The 21542-nt window shown below is 36.9% G+C and overlaps 1 protein-coding gene across 1 annotated transcript in view; it reads right to left on the reverse strand.

Annotated features, from left to right (window-relative positions):
- Positions 1-3599, reverse strand: part of LOC109073420 (contactin-associated protein-like 5) — an 83691-nt gene extending 80092 nt beyond the window's left edge. The window contains exon 1 of the mRNA XM_042733917.1: positions 3190-3599. Coding sequence (XP_042589851.1) covers positions 3190-3268 — 79 coding nt within the window. The 5' untranslated portion in view covers positions 3269-3599. The remainder of the gene's footprint in view (positions 1-3189) is intronic.
- Between the last annotated feature and the right edge of the window lie 17943 nt (positions 3600-21542).

A 21542-nucleotide genomic window follows, 5' to 3' on the forward strand; every position in this document is an offset into this window, starting at 1 on the left:
AGCATTCTCCCAGCATAATCAGCTACGTTAACTCTAGGGGTTTGTCTGATTCTTCTTATAGCCCTGATCTCACAGTTACTGTCTATTTCAGAGCACTTTTCCAAAGCGTAACTTATTTAAAGGAAAGTTATTTTCTCCTGGCAAGGGTCCACGAGTTCAATCACTCACACACCTGTTCGTGGGCGCTGAAGTCTGTGAGAGACAGATTGAAAACCGCAGAGGGCTTTTGTTCTCAGCGGGGAGTGAGTTAAACGCCACTTCTCTGTCTTACAGAAGCTGCAGCACCTCTGCCTGACATGGGCGGTACTGATTGCTCGCAGACAGCAGCCTTCCACATTCCTCCAACAAAACACTCGCAAACTCATCACTCTTACCAGCAGTTTTGCAGCATTCTAAGCCACACAAATAAATATGAAATACAGGGGTTGGACAGAATAAAGTGAACAAATACAAAATAGGCAATACTTCTTTATTAAGGTGTTCTAACAGTTTTTGCCTTTGACACAGCTTCCAATCTTCTTATAATAGATTCATACAACTTCTGAATAGTGTCCAGTGTCGTCTGTCGGAACATCTGCCAGTTGTTTAAGAAGGGAATTGGCTGCTCACTCCTACTGTATCTCCAAAACTGCTCAAAGTGGTTTGATAATATTCAGGTCAGATGAAGTTCATTTTGGCGCTCCAACTGTCCAGGTTTTATGATCATGATATCCATTCTCCATTCTTGCAACGTAATTTACATGATCAACGTCCTGAAACGTAGCAAGAACATCGGTAAAAAAATATATGTGACATCAGGGGTTCAACCGTAATTTCACGAAGCTACAAGAATACTTTTTGTACGCAAAGAAAACAAAAAGTATTCTTTTAGCTTCATAAAATTACAGTTTACCGATCTTGCTATGTTTCTGGACATTGATCGTGTTAATTACATTGCTGTCTATGGGAGGGTCAGAGAGGTGTCAGAATGCATCAAAAATATCTTAATTTGTGTTCCAAAGACGAACAAAGCTTTTACAGGTTTGGAACGACATTGGGGGTAAGAGATTAATAACAAAATTTTCATTTTGAGGTGGAGTAATCCTTTAAGGCAGCTCTAATTGACTTTTTGATGACTTCATGGCTTAACTGATGACATAACTATGACATTGCCTGCTTGTATTTCTTTCCCAATTTGATATGAAATGATACAGGCTACAGGACGCGCCGGCGCATTTGTACGTATAATTGAAGAGCAGTTAGCAGTAGCATTTCCGCGCTCGTGACTTGCTCCTGGCATTGAAGTGAAGTTGGAGCGCGCGTCTGAAACATCTCCAGTTTGATGTGATCATAAAGACGTTCTGCATTTAAATAAACGATGGTTCCTGGAAGGAAAAATGAAACAGAAGCAGCAGTTGTGAGTGGGGTGGCCACCCATAGCTCCACCCCTGCGATAGCCGCTGTAAATATTTTTAATGCCATAAACTGAAAAAAAAAAAAAATTAGCACCTGCATTAACACACTAATTTTGACAGCACTAACACACACACACAGTACAATGAAAATCCATAACCCATTTAATATCTTGCCTTGCACACAGAGTATAAATGGGCCTGTATACTTCAAGAGGGCAAGGGGAATCAAAATAATTGGTACTTGGAATGAAGAAAGTTTGAAAATCTCTGCTTTAGTGCACTCCAAAACTCTCTCTCATATTCCCAGGCCACTGCAACCTTCAAAACACTCACATACTAATCAAATGCACTACAGCACCTACAAAAGTCAAGTCACTGAAAAGTGTAGGCTACCCCAAAACACATGTTGGTTTCCCAATATTGGTGAGAACTTCTCATAGACACAATGGTTTTCATATGGAGGTGAAGATATTTGCTAAACCTAAACACTAACTCTAAAGCCTAATCCTCAGTCAGACCCGAAGATGTTTGCCTTTCCAAGTGAGGGCATTTTTTAGTTTTTTTTTTTTTTTTTCCTCAGGTTTCTATCATTCATAAATAAATAAATAAATAAATAAATAAATAAATAAACCCACCCTCACAGGTATAGCAAAACCTGCACACACAAACATGTTGTAATAAAGGTTTTTTTTTTTCTTTCACACCACAGTCTTTTCCCATAATATAATGGAAAATGTCCATGCCTTCTATACGCCTGCTATTCTATTGTTTACTGAGCTAATAATATTTTGTCCTTGCTCTCACATACACACTCCTCTGCATTTTTACATCTTAATTAAAACATTATTTGTGCGTTTATAAGCGATTTTCCTACAATGCACAATTTGCTAGTCTCCCTAGTGTAGGTGATTTCAGGTTTAACTATTCTCGAGAGGACGTAGACAACACCTGACCCAAACACTGCATCCTTTCGTACGAGTAGCCTATCTGAGGCTGTTTGATCGCCGCAGATCTTCACAGGCATCCCCAGCATTTTTTTCTATGGTACTCCTCCCATCTCTCGCCTTTGCTTTCAAACAGATTAAATGAAATGTTAAAAGAGAGCGAGCAACTCAGCGCGTGACTTTTCAAGAACTGTCTTTCTGCTCGCGCACGCCTTGATGTGTATATGTGAGAATGCGCGAGAAAGATCACAGATGAAAGGCGAGGATATATTACAATCTGTTTTAAGGTGTCAAAAGAGTAGCTTTCTTTCTTTTTCTTTTGACGTGATAATTTCTGTATCTTTATGGAATAACCGACTCTTACCTCTCCAGAGGGTTCAAGACAATTCTGTGTGAGCTCACACCAGCTGTGATAACATAACTAACATGGCCTTAAACAGACCCCGGATTTAAAGTTAGCATTTATTTGTGTGTATAAAATAATACACAATTTTAGGGACGAAGGGACTTTGACTGCAAAATTCAGTGACGACAAAATCGCGATTCCAAATAATGTCGAGTCACTTCAAAAAGCCACAATGGTCTTAGAGAAGTTATCTGCTGCTATACAAAACTCACCAGAAAATACATAACAGACACAATGAATGTTGATTCATAAATACTTAGCAAATAAACCACACTGCAATTTTCGTATTGGCTGCTTACAAACTGCCTTTTAACTGTTTTTAATTCAGTGAGCAGCCTGACTGGATTTCTTCAAATCTCTCAGGTTTGTACGTGATTAGATGAGGTTTAATACAACGACACATTGTTTAACAATCGTATTTGACAGAATAAATAAATTAACTTACAGTTACTCGACGATAAAACTGAAGTTAACGCGCTTAACGTCGTGAGGAGAAGAATTTCGATGCCGTTGTGGAATCTCATATTTGGAAAAGTACTCTGCTCCACACTTCAGAGGTACCTCCGACCGTTAAAACCGTTAGGGAAAAAGCGTTAAGTCTCGTGAAGGTAGCGCTTTGACTCCCGCCACAATGAGGTGCAGCCACAAATGAGCGTGCGCCTCCCGCCGTTTCCTCAGATCCCTCTGAAGGACTGATCCAACACTTGCGCGCGCTCTCTGTTTGATGCTCTCTCTCTCTATCTCACTCTCTCACTCTCTCGCTTTCTCTCTGGGTCTGTGCTGATCTCAGTCTCTCGCTCTTTGGAATCTATGTGCTTGAGGGTACAGGTGGCGTGCTCTCGATATTGTCTAGATGACGATCTTTTTCTTTTCTTTTCTTTTCTTTTCTTTTCTTTTCTTTTCTTTTCTTTTCTTTTCTTTTCTTTTCTTTTCTTTTCTTTTCCCTTGTTGGGTCAGACAGCCTAAATCAGTTTTCCAAACCAAGAAGCTTCAAATAACGGTTCTATGTGTATGAGGATACAAGCGACACGCTCTGGATTTCAGGACCACGGAGAGCTCCACAAAGTCTTCTTGTTTAGGATAGTAAACCTAAATCAAGAGTTTTTCAAACCAAGGAGACTCAAGGGAGAGCTAAAGGAAGTTTGTGGAAAAGTTTAGAGAAAAAACAAAAATAATTAAAATGTACTGAAATAGACGTTTTATCATTGAACATTCTATTTCATACAGGTGATTAATTACAAGTATTTTATTCTACATGCTATTTTTCACCTATGATTCAGGTCTTGATACCTATATAGACCTGAACATATGAAAATATATGCCTTTTATATTTTAGGAAGGTGAACCCTCACAAATAAGAGATCATTATATTGGGCGCCGTGACATCAAAGTTTGAAAACCCCTGAGAATAACATGCCTAATGTGGATTTAGGTAACATGCCTCTAAATTAAACCCATATAAAAGCATTATCTTCTTTCACTGTTCGAATGTATGTAATTCCCCTCTAAATAAATTGCAAAAATAAATAAATAAATAAATAAATAAATAAATAAATAAATAAATAAAAAATTATAAAAAGACCTTCAAACTAGGATGTCCAAAAATGTATAATTGATAAAATAGTGATACCTGCCCTGTATGTAGTGCAGAGTCCTCCAACCCTGCTCCTGGAGAGCTAGAGTCCTGCAGTTTCAATTTAGAATTCAATTTAGATTTCAGTTAGTTTTACTGAACGGGAGTGATAAGTTGTGGTATTTTGAAGCCTTGACAAAATTTTGTTGAGATAACGGTGATCTTATGTTGTGGCCTCGAGCCTTATCTCAAAAAATAAAAAATAAAAATCATTTAAATTCTGTTAGACTATGATTAATACAACTGTTTATGCTATTTATATTATTTATGGCTTTTGTCTAAGAAGAGCATTCTCATTTATTGGTGGCTTTTCCTTGTGTTTGCTCAGATCAGTTTGTTTAACTGAAGCTGGATCACATCCACAAGGATGTCAGGCAAGTCAAAATATTTTCATAGTGGCAAAGACCCTTGTGACAATTATTAATGACTGTTACATATTGTCTCCTGATATTTAAAGAGCATCAATCATAAAACCTATTTGTCAGAATTTTATTGAACTCACCCTAAATGAACTGGTTTAAATCATCTTGTGCCATCCCAATAATAAATGTGTGAAAATATATTACAATAGAAAGCAATTCTTTGAATTGTAATAATATCTCACACTATTTTATTTTATAATGTATTTTTTGATCAAATAAATGCAACCTTGGTGAGCATAAGATATTTCCCCCCAAAAACAACAAAACATGCAATTATAAATGTTTGACTTGTAATCCAAAGTTCATATATCTGTAATGCAAGTCTTTTTTGGCTCAGATCATGATGGTCTACTTTGTTCGGCTGGTGTTGAGCAGGTGCTAACAGATCTTTGGGGTGATATTGAGAGTTCCTTCATGTCAGAGAGTGAATTGAAATCACCATGACATATTGGTAAGCCAAGGGAGTACTCTGTGTGTGTGTGTGTGATGAGAAAACATGAGCTTCAGACTGAGTAAATATCTGAAGGACATGTTTGTTTGATCCTTTTCAGAGTAAAGAGCTGCATGGATGTGAACACGACTTTCTAATACACTGTCTCTGTCTTTCTTTTTCTCACGCATGCTGTCTGCATGTCTCATTAAAACAGGTCTGACCTACTGAACTCCCGCTGTGGAGCTTGAGTAGAGGGCGATTTGGCTGTGTGGGAGAAATGCCATGAGACATCCACTCCACGCTGGAGTTCAATTCACTTCAATATTGCAGAAACAGAAGTGAGAAAATGAAGTAGATACAATCTGATGACACATGAAAGGCCCGTTTCATGTCTTTATTATATGTCTATCTTTTGTTGATATTGCTTTTTAAACAGACCACCTTTCACCAGTTGGATATAGTTACACCCACAGACCACTTGATTTCACTAACCATCTGACACATATTGCACACATAAACTGCTCATAGTCTGACTACATCAGTACTGATTTTTGAGCATAAACTGAAGATTTAAGATTAGATGTACAGATGAAGAACACCGTAGGATCTGCTAATGAAGAAGATTGGTTTTGCCTGACAGCTGTGGCAGTATCTTTAGAAGAGTGTATGAATAAGTAATCACTGAATTATAATGATTGATTCTATAAATATGCAACTGTCTGACCTTTCAATCCATATGAACTCTTCATAAAACTCATGTATTGCGTCTAATCAAAAGTGAATATCCTACAATTCAAAAAAGAAAGCAGAGAGGAGATCAAAGGCAGATCAGATCAAAGAGATGCATTTAAGATGTCACACAGTTGATGGCAGCACTTCTGACTTGACTGGAGGAACAAAAAGAATTACACATTCTGTAAATAAGCCAAGAGGAAGTTATACATTTTAGATAAATATTAGAACTGGATGAAACAATATTCAAGAATAATTTAGTTAAAAATGAGCAATTATATCTCTGGTTATGAAACAAAATGTATGAGTAATTTCATGCAGCAAAATTGTGGTGTTTACAATGATTGCTAGTTCAAATAATGTGTATTTGAACCATCATATTCACCCTCATGATCATTATCTACCAGAGGTTAACAGCTGGTGTGGAGATGAAATTCATTTAACTTTACATAACCTCTACCTGCAACGGGTCTTCAGTTTCCTATAAGGTAAATAAGTGTGAACTTCTCAAGGCTTTGTAGAATGAACTGAAGGGCACCGGGCAAGACAAGCTTCCCGAGGGACTCCGGGGTAATTCAGAGTAAATGAAGAGAAATGAAGCGTACCCTTTAAGCTGCAAACAATCTCTCCTCTCCTTTATTTTTTAGCATAATCTGCCTTCTCATCTCCACTGCCCTTCACTCAATGGCGGACATGGGAATCGTTTCCACTGATGAGGAAAAGCAAGAACTCCACCTCGCCGCCCTCCACCTCTCCGGTTAATTTTCAAAAGGCTTGATTTAATAAGGTATGTGCACAATCTCTGATCTATCATCTTATTCATGTGTACTATTACTATTATTTGACTATTTGAAATAAATGCTGGTATTTTGAACTTTAAAAGAATCCTGAAAACATGTAAATAGTAGAGAAATACAGTATTAAGCAGCACAATGTTCAGCATTGATAAGAAATGTTTCTTAAGCACTGAATCAGAATACTAGAATGATTTCTGATGGATCATGTGACACTTAATACTGAAGTAATGATGCTAAAAACTCATGTTTGCAATCACAGCTCTTTTAAATAAAACTTCTGAACTCTAGCTTATACAGTATTTATGCATTGCATTTCAGTAGGCTTGTAATGTAGAAATAAACACTTTACAGTCAAGGTTGGAATCTAATTAATTGAATGAATCAACCATTTTAAGTGAAATTGTCCACACTGAGACACACAATAAGTGTAGAGGACTGTAATATTGCTACAGCATTTAAGTACTTCCATAATACAGTTAGAAGTTAAGGAGAAAGTATAGCATACTGAATAAAGTGCAAAAAATATATTTTTAGATATGGTGGGGTGATGAAAGTAGGGCAGAAAATATAATATCTATATATACTCATATAAACACACATTTATTACTGATAGTGTGTAATGGCAAGCAATAGATTGTTACACACTGTCTCTTAAACAATGATCTTGATATATTGCTGCTGCTTTAAAAGAAAAAGGTCAAGGTTTGACTGATTAACCTAATACAGTTGAGTGCCTTCTAGTAGATGTTGAAACTATACTTTATAGTTCTAAATATGATTTTTGTGAATTGATAGCTTTTCAAAAGTTCAATTTTATTATAGCAGATGTTTTACCATGGCCTGATTTTGAACATCTGTAACATGCACTCTGCAGCATTGTGCTTTTTTTGGCAATGCTCAATGGTGCAAGTTAATGTGCTTTTGTAATATTCTGACAAGATCTTATAAATAATTTAAGATGAAGTTGTTTCCTTGAGTGAAACTGACTTGGACATTTTTGACATTTTTCTGCTTTCTTTGACCTCACAGCCCAGGATAGCGGCTAGTGAAATGCTTGGGACTTTGAATGCTCTTGTAGTGTCAGCGTTGCCATGATGTAAATATTCCTCTGCTCCAGGAAGAGTCACATGACAGTTCATAATGAGGAAAAGATGGCACATTTAAGATCATGAACTTTCATTGAAGAATAGCTTTCCCTGGGTATTGCAGACCTTGTTTTATAGAAGCTTTTCCAAGCTCAGCTTGATTCTTTTCACCTTCAGTCAGCTTGAGGAACTTTGTAATTGATTAAGAGCATATATTCTATTTGGAGGGATTCTGCAGTGTTATGAAGTGTGTTGTGTGAGCTTAATTTTAAAGCAGGAACTAAATACAGTCTTTATTATATTAATTAGTTATAAGTGACTATCTGCTTTATTCCACCTGCTTTATTCCACTTTATATATTTATCCCCCTCCCCCCCTGCAATGTGTAGGATGTTTCTGCATATATTTAAATTCTGTAGAATACTAAATTCTCTCTCTCTGGGAGTTTCAGCTGTTACTCTGTTTGATGTAAAGGTTATCTTGACGTAGCAGCAGACATTTTCAATGCCTCCATGCAAGTCTCAACGTGTCTCCTTTGTGCCTTCGTGCAGAGCATCGTCTGGTCTGCATATTATTAAACCCCCTTAGTGTTTGAAACTAAGCTTGAGCTAATGAAAGCCTGCGAAACAGGTGCATTCTAATGACATATTTCCTATGCTGTTCCCATGGAGATCTAAAAGCAAACATTTATAGTAGAATGATGAGATCTGATTTCTGAAGTATTTTGTTTGTATCTTATTCAAGCATCTGTAGAACTAGATCTCAAGTAAATTAGCCAGTCTTGCACAAACCATTAAACTACCTCTGCAAAATGTCTCAGGCGTAACTAGATAATACAGAATGCTTGCTAGCTTAGAAATGCACTTATAATTGGCAAATAAAGCACTGAAATATGACATGCAAGATCAATGGGCATTTTTTATTCCTCATCTCAACAGTTTTAAAGGGATAGCTCACCTAAAATTGAAAATTCTGTCTTCACTGACTCACCCTCATGTTGCTCCAAACCTACACCATTAGAAATAAAGGAGCTTTGTTGGCATCTATGGTTCCATGAAGAACCTTTACCATTCACGGAACCTTTCCATACCACAAAATATCTTAATGGAGAAAAAATATATATATTCAGATTAGTTAAGCAAACAAAAAAAATTAAAACAACAACAACAACAACAATTGTCTATTTACACTAAGTGCAAATAGCCTGCCTTGTTGGCAGAGGCTATTTACACTAACTCCACCCACCAATGTGTGTTTGGGCTAGTCAACACTACAAAAGATACTTGTCACACATCAGTTCTGGTGGCATCGATGGTAAAGCACATGCTTTTTGACACAGTCAACCTGAGTTCGAATTTACTTTTGGACAAACTTTTTTCTCCATTTTCAAATCTCATATCACATCGGAAAGACATTTATTTTCAATAAAAAAATAAATAAATAAATAAATAAAATAATAATAATAATAATAAATAAAAAATAAAATAATAATCAAAAAGTTGAAAATAAAGTGTCAGGTAGGGTTAGGGTGAGGAGGGCTTTATTGTCACAATAAGGTGGAATCCATTTAATAATTAAAATTAAAATTATAATTTACACTCAATACATTATTGCATTTTTTTATAATGTACTACAATACTGAGATGCAAATAATTGCCACTATTTGTAATAAGTAGTATAAATAGCAGAAAATTAGCAGCTATTTTGACATAATGAATTAGAATCCAAATAAAAAAAACACTGATGTGTTTTTCAGTGCATCAGCTTCATTTGTGTTCCGCATAAAAGTTAGTAAATGATAACAGAATTTTCATTTTAGTGTGAGCTATCCCTTTAATGCTGTTGACAGCTTGCTTTACAAAGAAAACATAATTGAATGCAAACGCATGATGCACGGCTATGACCTTCAGATCCATTGTTTTAGATTTTATCATTTAAAAAAAAAGAGTTGAAAATGATGAAAAATAAATAAGACTGAAAAATCAATGAGCATACTTATTCAATTATTTATCCAGTATACTATTTCTACATTTGCGTCTTTTTGGGTCTTTTTGCATCCATGGGCATTCTTCTCATCAAAAATTGATGGCCGAGAATATATATTTTTTCCATATTTTCATTATCTGCAATCTTTAACAAGTGTATTGATCTGTTCCACTTCCTCTTCTACCTGCCCGCTTGAGCTGTGTGTGGTATCGGGTGTCTGGACATGGAGCCTAGGTAGCACCAAATTAGACGGTAAAACCTCACACACACATCACAATTTTGCATTCAGACAAAGAAAATGATCCTATGGTGTAAATCCTCCCTCCTGTTGGTCTCTTCAGGGTTTGTGTTTTTTTAATGATGGTGGAGCCATGGATTTAGCTCAACTGCAATGCTCGCTGTGAAACAGGTGTTTAGAGGAGGCTTGTCTTTAAAAGGAAGGACAATAAGTCAGTTTGAATGTGCTGGAATGTAAGGAGAAGGAACGAAAGCTGCGTCAGTCAGCAACGATAATCTGATAAACCGCTCGTCTCCAGAGAGCACGGACTTACTTATTCTTGGGAGATCATACACACGTGTATAATTGAGTGTGTGTGAGCGAGAAAGAGGTGGTGTTGAGTGGGTGAGTGAACATACAGTATGCTTGGCTGAATGCTTTAGACAATTTCATACTATAAGAAACATGACAGCCTTTTTTCGTCCTGTCAAAGGCTTTTCTATGTGTGTGTGTGTCTTATATCTTCAGCTGGCATGAGTTTCTCTCTCTCTTCTTGAACAGGGAGCCTTAGGGTCAGTCTGTAATCTACAGCTATAGAGTTTCCTCCAGAAGATGAAAGAAAGTCAATATGGAGTCAAAGATATACCGCCATCGCTAATGGAGTCAGGCAAAGAAAATGGCAGATATATACACGGATGCTAATGTGGCAGATGATCGAGAGTGAACCCTGCTCTGTTGAAGAGACTTGGATATGAGTTTTGAATGATGCATGTAGTAGGTGCCACTTCAAAGGTTTCAACTACAGTAGCTTAACCGGTGAACTTTCCCATAAAACGGTTGACATTTTATCAACAGCATTGTTATGATTATTGATGATCTACCAGCACTAACTAGCATAAACATTTACATTAAATGATTTTGAAGCAGCTTGTAGTTATTTAGAAATAAGGAATATTGCAAAGCGATTTATCATAAAAAAATATTTTTAATCAAGCACCACCTGAAGTAGTACACAAGCTTAAGAAGTGAAATACTGAGTTTCTTTCATTATTCCTTTATTTATTTATTTTTAGTGTATTGATCAGCATTTTACATGGTAAATCAATTACGATTTTTTCCCCTCACCAATATCTTGCATGGATATTGTTACATATGAAATTGTATTTTTTTGCATCCGATTTGGACTGTTTTCAGACATGATTCTAAATCCGATACGTATCTGATACTGTATCTTGGCATTTGACCTGCTATGTCTAAACACTCATATCTGATTCTTTTCTTATTCATGAATGTTTTTTTCACTGTTACATGACAACTCGTTTTTGTGTTTATCTTTAAAAGGAGAAGCAACTCACAGACATGCTACTGTACTATGATGGGTCCAAAAATCTACAGAATTGGGAAAGGTCCATGAGCCAGAAATCAAACTCGGGATGCCCAAAGCGCAATGGTGCTGTGTTGACGTGCTGCCCATGAGGTTATCGGTGTTGACAAAACATTAGTCTCTTAGTTCAAACGCACCTTTGTAAAAAGAATTAGATTAATCTTTGAATTAAGAAGACTTAAGGGCCAGTTTTACTATAAGCTTGCGCCAGCGCAAACCGTCTTTTGGTGTTAAAATTGCACTGTTTTACTAAAGAAAGAAAGCTGAAAAGGCATGGACACAGTTATTTTTGCTCCGGACCTTACTGAATATGCATTTGTAGGAGTTTCCCTTTCAGACACAAAATTTATGGGAGTAGAGTATTTAAATGAATCACGCAATGAGATTTACTAACGTTTACGCTCGTCAAATTACTTGTATTTGCCCCATCATTTAACAACCCCAAAAAGAATGTCTTAAACTGTTTTGAGTTTGAAATGGCTGCACTTACTGTTGTTGGGGGGGGGAGGGGGGGGCACAGAGAACAGAGAGCATGTGGTAGAAGGGAGAGGATTTTTTTCCACATGTACAAATTTATTTGGAATGTCAGAAGAACACATTAACCGAACATATCATTTGGCAAGCCATGTTATTTTTTATTTGCTTCAGGAAATAAAAGATGACTTGGAACCCTCAACTAGGATGATATGTAAATGAGATGTTGCGTCTGTGTTCTTTAATTTGCGTGATGTTGGTAAATCCCCCATAGAAATTTCCATGCCCTTGGGTGCTGTTTTGGACAACCCCAATTCCAGAAAAGTTGGGACATTTTGTAAAATGTAATAAATTTGAGAATCTGTAATGTGTTAATTCTCTTTAACTTTTATTTAATTGACAAAAGTACAAAGAATAGATTGCCAAAGTTTTCAGTGACCAACTTTTATATATTTTGTAAATAATTTTTTTTTTTTTGATTTTGTTGGCTGCCACACACTCCAAAAAAGTTGGGACAGAGGCAAAAAAAAGTGAAAAGGTTACAAAATATCCAAATTAAACTGTTTTGAAACAGTTCACAGTGAATGGGTTATAAGTGAGGGTATCATGTTTGGGTATAAAAGGAGCATCTCAGTCTTTGCAAGCAAAGCTGGATCATGGCTCATCACTTTGTGCTAAATTGTAGAGAGAAGTGTCTCATGTGAAATATTGTGAAACGATTCAGGGAATCCAGAAAAATCTCAGTCTGTGTACTGCAAAGCAGGAAACCTCAGTTGAATGTGCATGACCTTTGAGCCTTCAGATGGCACTGCATAAGAAACCATCATGCTGCGGTGTTAAATATAACCACATGGGCTCAGGAGTACTTCAGAAAACCACTGTCACTTAACACAGTCTGCCGCTGTATCAATAAATGCAACTTAAATCTCTGTTACTCTAGGAGAAAGCTATACAGTATATCAATATTATGCAGTGATGCTGATGCTCATCTCAGATAGTCCACATTTCACCCTATTTCTGGCTAAAAAGTATGATGAGTTCTCAGTCCCAAAGACAAAAGGGACCTTCCAGACTTTCATCAGAGACAGATGCAAAAGCAAACGCCAGTCATGGTATAGGGGTGCATCAGTGCAAACGGCATGGGTGACTGGGATATGTGTGAAGGTACCACTGACATGGAGGCATATATTGGGATTGTACAGAGACCTATACTGCCATCAAGATGACATCTTTCATGGGAAGTCCATGGTTATTAGATCAAGACAATACCAGGTTTAATTCTGCATGAGCTGCAACAGCGTGGTTCCATAGACACATGTGGATGTGACTGGCTATCAGTTTTTCTTTTTTTTTTTTATATTTACAAAAAATAAAAAAATAAAAAAAATAAATATTTAATAAATATAAATGTCTTTGTACTTTGGTCAATTAAATAAATGTGAAAGAGAATGAACAAATAACATATTCTTGATTATATGGCATTTCACAAAATGTCCCAACTTTTCATGAATTTTGGTTGTAAATTTAGGGGTCCTTCAAAGAATTTAGTATATGCATATTCAGAAAATTTAATGGCATGAATGAATATTCAGGAAATTAAAACTAGAACTCATAGATACCAAACATTTTATAGTCCAATCCTTGTGTAATTTTCTCATCATTTACAGTTCCATATCTGTATGACGCATTGTATTCTTTCTTCTGTCAATGGCAGTAAAAGGACACATAGAGTCCTGTTCTACCTTTTTTTCGTTCGAAAAGCCACTTCACAGTATGTATACAGATGTGTAATGCAGACTTTAAATTGCACTATACAGTGGGTACGGAAAGTATTCAGACCCCGTTAAATTTTTCACTCTTTGTTATATTGCAGCCATTTGCTAAAATTCAAGTTCATTTTTTTCCTCATTAATGTACACACAGCACCCCATATTGACAGAAAAAAACAGAATTGTTGACATTTTTGCAGATTTATTAAAAAAGAAAAAATTAAATATCACATGGTCCTAAGTATTCAGACCCTTTGCTGTGACACTCATATATTTAACTCAGGTGCTATCTATTTCTTCTGATCATCCATGAGATGGTTCTACACCTTCATTTGAGTCCAGCTGTGTTTGGACTTGATTAGGAAAGCCACACACCTGTCTATATAAGACCTTACAGCTCACAGTGCATGTCAGAACAAATTAGAATCACGAGGTCAAAGGAACTGCCTGAAGAGCTCAGAGACAGAATTGTGGCAAGGCACTGATCTGGCCAGGGTTACAAAAAAATTTAGGTTCCTAAGAGCACAGTGGCCTCCATAATCCTTTAATGGAAGACGTTTGGGATGACCAGAACCCTTCCTAGAGCTGGCCGTCCGGCCAAACTGAGCTATCGGCGGAGAAGAGCCTTGGTGAGAGAGGTAAAGAAGAACCCAAAGATCACTGTGGCTGAGCTCCAGAGATGCAGTCGGGAGATGGGAGAAAGTTGTAGAAAGTCAACCATCACTGAAGCCCTCCACCAGTCGGGGCTTTATGGTAGAGTGGGTTCAGCTGCAGGGACAGGGAATCGAGGGAAAGATGAATGCGGCCAAGTACAGGGATATCCTGGATGAAAACCTTCTCCAGAGTGCTCAGGACCTTAGACCTGGCCGAAGGTTCACCTTCCAACAAGACAATGACCCTAAGCACACAGCTAAAATAACGAAGGAGTGGCTTCATAACAACTCCGTGACTGTTCTTGAATGGCCCAGCCAGAGCCCTGGCTTAAACCCAATTGAGCATCTCTGAAGAGACCTGAAAATGGCTGTCCACCAACATTTACCATCCAACCTGACAGAACTGGGGAGGATCTGCAAGGAGGAATGGCAGAGGATCCCCAAATCCAGGTGTGAAAAACTTGTTGCATTTTTCCCAAAAAGGCTCATGGCTGTATAAGATCAAAAGGGTGCTTCTACTAAATACTGAGCAAAGGGTCTGAATACTTAGGACCATGTGATATTTCAGTTTTTCTTTTTTAATAAATGTGCAAAAATGTCAACAATTCTGTGTTTTTCTGTCAATATGGGATGCTGTGTGTACAGTACATTAATGAGGGAAAAAAAATGAACTTAAATGACTTTAGCAAATGGCTGCAATATAACAAAGAGTGAAAAATTTAAGGGGGTCTGAATACTTTCCGTTCCCACTGTATGTGAAAACACCCTAATTTATATATTTTAATATATATATATATACAATATTAAATCTAAGAATTAGACTTTACAGGGTAAATGTGGCCTAGGTTGATCTTTAAAACAGGGTGAAACAACCTAGAACATCTACTGGAAACCCAAAGCTTAAATTTGAAACCATTGTTTCATAGTACGACACACCAGTTGAACTTAACTCATAAGTTCATACTCATTAATACCCAAGATTAAATCCAGTAGATTTCTGGGGTTTTATGCTTTATACTACAGCATGAATAGTTCTTTTCTTTATCTCCCCGTCCTCTCTTTCTTTCAACCACTCACAGTACATCAGCTTCCTGAAAGTAACACCTTTGGAATCACCCAGGAGCAAAACAAGCAGCACACTGACAAATCCCCCCAGTTCTCCCCACATCCCATAATGCCATCTGTTAGACAGCATCTCCACTGTGATTAGGTCAGCCCCTTCTGCCTCTTATGCCCTAAGAGTGCTAATTGGATTTCTGCAAGGCAGTTTGGAGTTTTTGAGAGAGAGGTAAGAGATAAAACTTTATATACTGTACTTTATCCAGAGGGGCCAGAGGACATGCTGCCCTCTATCCCCCAAGGGGCCCTGATATAGAGAACCTAAGCAGAACAAGAGAGTCTATGTTCTCTTTAACCATGAGTATCGGTCCTGTTCTTTCCCTTTCCAGTGATGCAGTTCTGCGGCAATCATAACTTAGTACAGTACATCAAACACTTCATGTCAGTACCAAAGCTTAATGGCTTTGATCTTTAGGATTAATTAGACAGAGTAGTTTTAGAAATTCATTAGAGCATCAAATAAGCATGTTTTAATAAGCACAGGCAAACAACAATCCAAGAAATACATCCAAAGTTCTGGCATGAAACTCTAGATGGCTCAGTCCGATAGGTCAAATACTGTCTTACATAATGACATCATTATCACATGGCTCAGCTGATTGGTTCTTTTTGTATCTGCAGACAATGAGCTTGCCGCTCAACATTCAAATACTTGGCTAATGATTGCTGTAGAAATTGTAGCGTGCTTCAGAAACCCTCCACCTTACCCAGCTCCACTTGCATAGATCTGCTACAGGATGATTGATGTATGCTATATGGGGGTTATTTCATGTTTCATGTGCAACAGTAGTATTTCTTACATGCTAACAGCAGCATGTTGTGGATGTATTGGTAGTAACAAGTCTCAGTACTCAGCAGCATAGCAGATCTATTCCACCAAGACCAAACACATTAACATTGTCATGTACATTACCATGTCAAACTCAGAGAGTTTTCATGACAGAAATATATTTTATGAAAATGAGGAATTTCTTGCATATTGGTTTGGCTGGTTAGCATGACATTACTAGAATTTTTACAGTAGCATCTTTTTCTATTAAGTTTGCATATCAGTTTGATTTCAAGTTTGATTTTATTTGTTTATTTAAAGAAGACCTTTATACTGCATTTATTTAATCAAAAATACCATAAAAACATATATATATATATGCATAAATTGTATGCATATAAATGCATAAATATTGCGAAATATTATTACAATTTGAAAAAGGAATTTTCTATTTGAATATATTTTAAAATATAATTTATGTCTGTAATAGCAAAGCTAAATTTTCTCCAGTTTTCATTGTCACATGACAATTGTCACGTTCTGATATGGTGCTCAATTAAAATTTCTTCTTATTATCAATGTTAAAAACAGTTGTGCTGCTTAATATTTTAGTGTAAAGTTTGATACTGTTTTTCAGGATTCTTTGATGAATAGACACTTCCAAAGAACAGGATTTATTTGAAATAGAACGTATGTCTTTACTGTCATGTTATCAATGTAACGCCACCCTTCATAAAATAATAAGTTCTTTCAAATAAATAAATACAAATAGAATAGTTGGTGTTTTACCAGTACCTGACATGTTCTTATAGTGTCAAACAGCATTGTCATTAAATGATTTTTCTACAACTCCAGAGTCACATGATATATTTTTACAGCTCAGGTGATCGGCTCAAAAATGTTGTGAAGAACATGTCAGAAATGTGTTAGAAATATTTTTATTGATTTATCAATACTAATAAATGTAACTGTTAATACTGTCTTTATCTGCAGGCACTTAACACTCTCTGAAGTGTGGCAGCATGATTGATCTGTTTTGGTAGTGTGATGCATCTAGGCCTTATTTTATCCATTATTTAAACAGGTTAAAGCATTTGTGTTGCAGTAGCATGAACACACACCTTAGGTTCTGTACTTTCATGAATACTTTAGAGCTACAGTTCATGGTTGTGTTTGTGTGGCTGCTTTGGGAATCTTTCCATACATCTGTTTCTTTGTGGCTTTTGAGCTTTTGTTGATCAATATCAAACACTGCTGTATCGATGACAAATGCAGTGAGACCGACCACAAAACTTCAACAAAAGAGGGAAACAAAAGATGCTAAGAATGAAAGAGCACATAGGGAACTGGAGAAATAAAGAGGGTTATAATGGAGCATTGTTTGAATAATTTTATGTAATGTTGACGATAACTTTAATTGTGTGTTGACAGTGTGAATTGTATAGACATCACACATGCATGCAGTACTTGCCATATTTAACGCTTTCTGACTTTCTGTCCTCATTTGGATAAAAGTGTCTGCTAAATGACTAAATGTAAATGACAGTGAGATCCAGAAACAATGAAAATAGCTCATATCTCACACTGAATAACTTCTCAGATTTGAATAATACATGTGCTTTTAATTTCATGTTGTTCCTTTTTTATGTTAATAGCTGAAAAATCTTTGGCAATATTGCCAAATGAGCTGCAAAATAAGTACATTATTTACAGTTCCAAACCTGTATGAGCCATTACGTTATTCCATGGGAAACAAATGAGCACAATTTGTGAGAAACAGAGCAAGAGAGAGAGAAAAAAATCTTCAGTATCCCTTTGAAACATTACATTCTTTGATCACTAATTTTATTTATTTTTTTATTTTTTTCTGGTCCACTCTATATAAGGAAGAAGGTTAAGGGTTTGGAAAGAGTAAAGGATGACAGAAATTTATTTCTTGAGTGACCCTCAAGAAAATTAGCATACAGGATCTAGTACCATAGTTCTAGTAGTTTATTTGATTCAGGGAGTGAAACAGAACAATCAACACTTGTAGAAAATGTAACCATGGTTACAACAGCAAGGACAATGAATAAGAATCTTTGAACCTAATCAGACCGTAGTGATACATTTATGCGAGGGTGTCATTTACAGAGCACTTTTCAGGGTATTACTTCTGGTATCTGAAAGTGGGTATGTGTAGTAGATAGCAATAGGTCATATAACAAGTTAGCGGTGCCTTTGTCAGGGGAAAGAGCTTCACATACCTTACCACAGAGATAAAAACCCCATTAGTTCCTAAGGGAGGACGCTTTTCCTCACTAATCTGATCTGAGAACAAATGTCAGACGAGAAGCCAATACTGCGGTGGTCGACCACAACTGACTGGGGATCAGCTTTCACACAAACCCTGATTTGGCAAGAGAAACACAGGTGCATCCTTGATATTCAGACTGACCTCCACACTGGAGACTGGCGATATCTCACATGTTCTATGAATGACTCACATTCTGTCTCAAAGTTACTGCATGTAAGTATACCAGCAGCTGTAAAACATTTGTTTATTTTGTTCAGCATTTGATCTCCTGTAACGGTTTATGCATTAAGGTTGCATGGATTCACCACATTTCTACCGATGCAACGACCGGTGTGAGAGAGAATCAAAGAGAATAACTTCACACCTATGCTCTTGCAAGACACAAATTACCCATCTGCCTGTCTGAGCTTTCAGCACAGGAGTGAACCTCGTCTTTATATAGACATCTTTCTCCCTTTGTTTGTCAGGAAGCACCTGTTTGTTCTTCAAACAGGTGAAAACAGCTTGAAAAGAAAGTTGTCTTCAAGGACAACTGTGAATATCGCCCAAAATTTCCATTACCCCATGCGATCTCCAGCCGTAACATAATGAAAGGTAGCAAGCGTAATGAAAACACCTGTCATGTTAAGTGCTTTTCAAAGGGATGAGAACTCATTCAGTCTGAGATACAAAACATTTGCATCTATTCAGGATCCATTTTAGTTACTTTAACCTTACGATTTTAATTTTTGAAGGAAATTATCAAATGTATAGAAAATAATATTCAGTTTGCTCTTGCCAAATGGAGACTTTCAGACTCGGCGTCAGATGAAAGATGGAGGGAGATATCTACCATTTTCATTGAACATATGGAGTCCGGAAAATGCTGATGAAATGATTAGTGGTTCCCGTCTTAATATAATTTTTTTTTTCTGTCACTTCTATTAGATTTTCATCTGCCCATGATGGTTTGAAGTTCTCGTAAATGGGGTTTTCAAAGTCTACAAACAGTTTCAAATATCTCCGATGAGATTTACAGATAAGGATGATGCTGAGTAGAAGCTCCATCAGAGAGGAAGAAAGAAAAACCAATGATGGACAGCCGGCGATAGCAGGATGAAGTCATAGAGGGGGTGGGGGATGTGATGAAAGGTGGGGATGAGTGCTGAGTGCTTTTGAGAGATGGTTTGAATAATTTGAATTATAGCCGAACACACCTTTTCCTGCAAAACCCTCTTAAGCTTATAAATGGTTCGCTGATGTTCACACACAGCTGGGCTCATTAGCACGGTGTCTAGAGAGATGAGCTGGGCAGAGAATAGAGGGAGCAAGTGAGAAAGAGACTGAAAAACTGAGACAGATAGACATACTTGAAGCAAACTAGGACAGAATGTTGAAAAAAGAGAGAAAAGTAGCACTTTTGACATCAAAACGAAGCGAGGAAGAAAAGGTGGCCTTTTGTGCAGTCATTCATGTCATAGAAGTTAAGCTAAAGGCTCAAGACCTTTCACATACCACTGCTGACTTGTGCATGATACACTATGGCGGACACATGCTCTGCTGTGCAGCTCTCATGGTGTTCTGCAGGTCAGGAAATGTACTTGGGAATGAAATCCCCTTGAGATTTTCCAGCAAGGTGAAAATCACTTTTAAAAATCCTGTGCCATGCCTCTATCCTTATTTGGCCTTGAGCAAGTCACTTAGCCACTATATGTCTCCAGGAAATCCAGGAGGCAAATAATCAGAGATTTATAAGATCTGTTATAGCATTTATTCACATGGCTGCATCTGTTGTAGGTATGATGGAGAACAGCAGAAAGCGCTGAAGTCTTCTCTGAATGGCATTTTGACATTGCTTGGCACTTGGCAGCGACTTACAATGGCGTTCTTTCATCTCTACTTGGGCAGTTCTGTTCCAGTTTGCAATTTGCAGTTCACACCATCAGGGATGAGACTCCCAGAATGATCAGAGATCCTCATGATATCACAGTATGTCATGCATTTGTAGCGAGGGGTATGGTTGGAAAGGAGAAACAACTGACTAGGCCATCCTGTCAATAGGGAAATATTAATACTTAGCAACTGATCACCAACAAAGGACAAACAGGAGCGTGGTTTGAAAAAGGAGGCCCTTCGATATGAATAGCAAATTACAAAACTTTATTTTAACAATCAAGCACTAATTTTAAAATCATTAATGGACAGTGAGACAAGGGCTAGAACAAACATGAAGTACACTAAGAACCAATGGCAGGTAAAGGCATCTATATCACAAAAATATTACCACCCAGTGTACTGGTCACACAACACACAAACGTAAAGTAAAGTCACACATACGTAAAGAGTCCCACCACAACTAGTCCCACCCTAACTATTTTGGTTAACTTTGTTTCTTGTTGCAGGAGCCTTAAGTAAGTAAGCAAAACAAAATAACATAAATTCTAGTCCTTACAACTAAACAATAAAATACTAAGAACCAAAAGATATTTAGTTATTAAACCAGGAAATGTTGTAAACACAAAACACTACTGTGAAGCTAAGACTCTAGCACCAAATAAAGGTAGATACTCACACATCTTCATATGAGCAAAGCAAATACAAACAATACAAATAAAAACAAATACAGCTAGAAGAAGTAAAAAAACAGCAATGCAAACAAAGCAAATAACAACAAAACTAATTTAAACAAAGCAAAATACATAAAGCAAAAGTGCACAGAGCAAGCAAATACAATGTAAACAGAAACAAAACAAAACAAAAAAATTGCACAAAGAAAACAATTATGACAAGCTAATACACTAGCGAGCTTAAGCAAAACAAGTAGGCTTATACAAGAAAACAAACACAAGACAAAATTAACACAATTTGAACAAATTTAACAATACAAGATTACCTAAACAAATACACGCTGGAGAGCAGTTTTAACACAGAAACCAGATAAGCAATTGCGAATACAGGGAAAACAAACGTCGACAAACCAGCAGTGTCTATGTTGCCCCAAATGCTTCATTAATCCTTTGGGGTCTGAGGGGGTTTTGGGGCCCTGGAGA

Source organism: Cyprinus carpio, chromosome B11, assembly GCF_018340385.1.
Source record: "Cyprinus carpio isolate SPL01 chromosome B11, ASM1834038v1, whole genome shotgun sequence".
NCBI classification, from domain to species: Eukaryota; Metazoa; Chordata; class Actinopteri; order Cypriniformes; family Cyprinidae; genus Cyprinus; species Cyprinus carpio.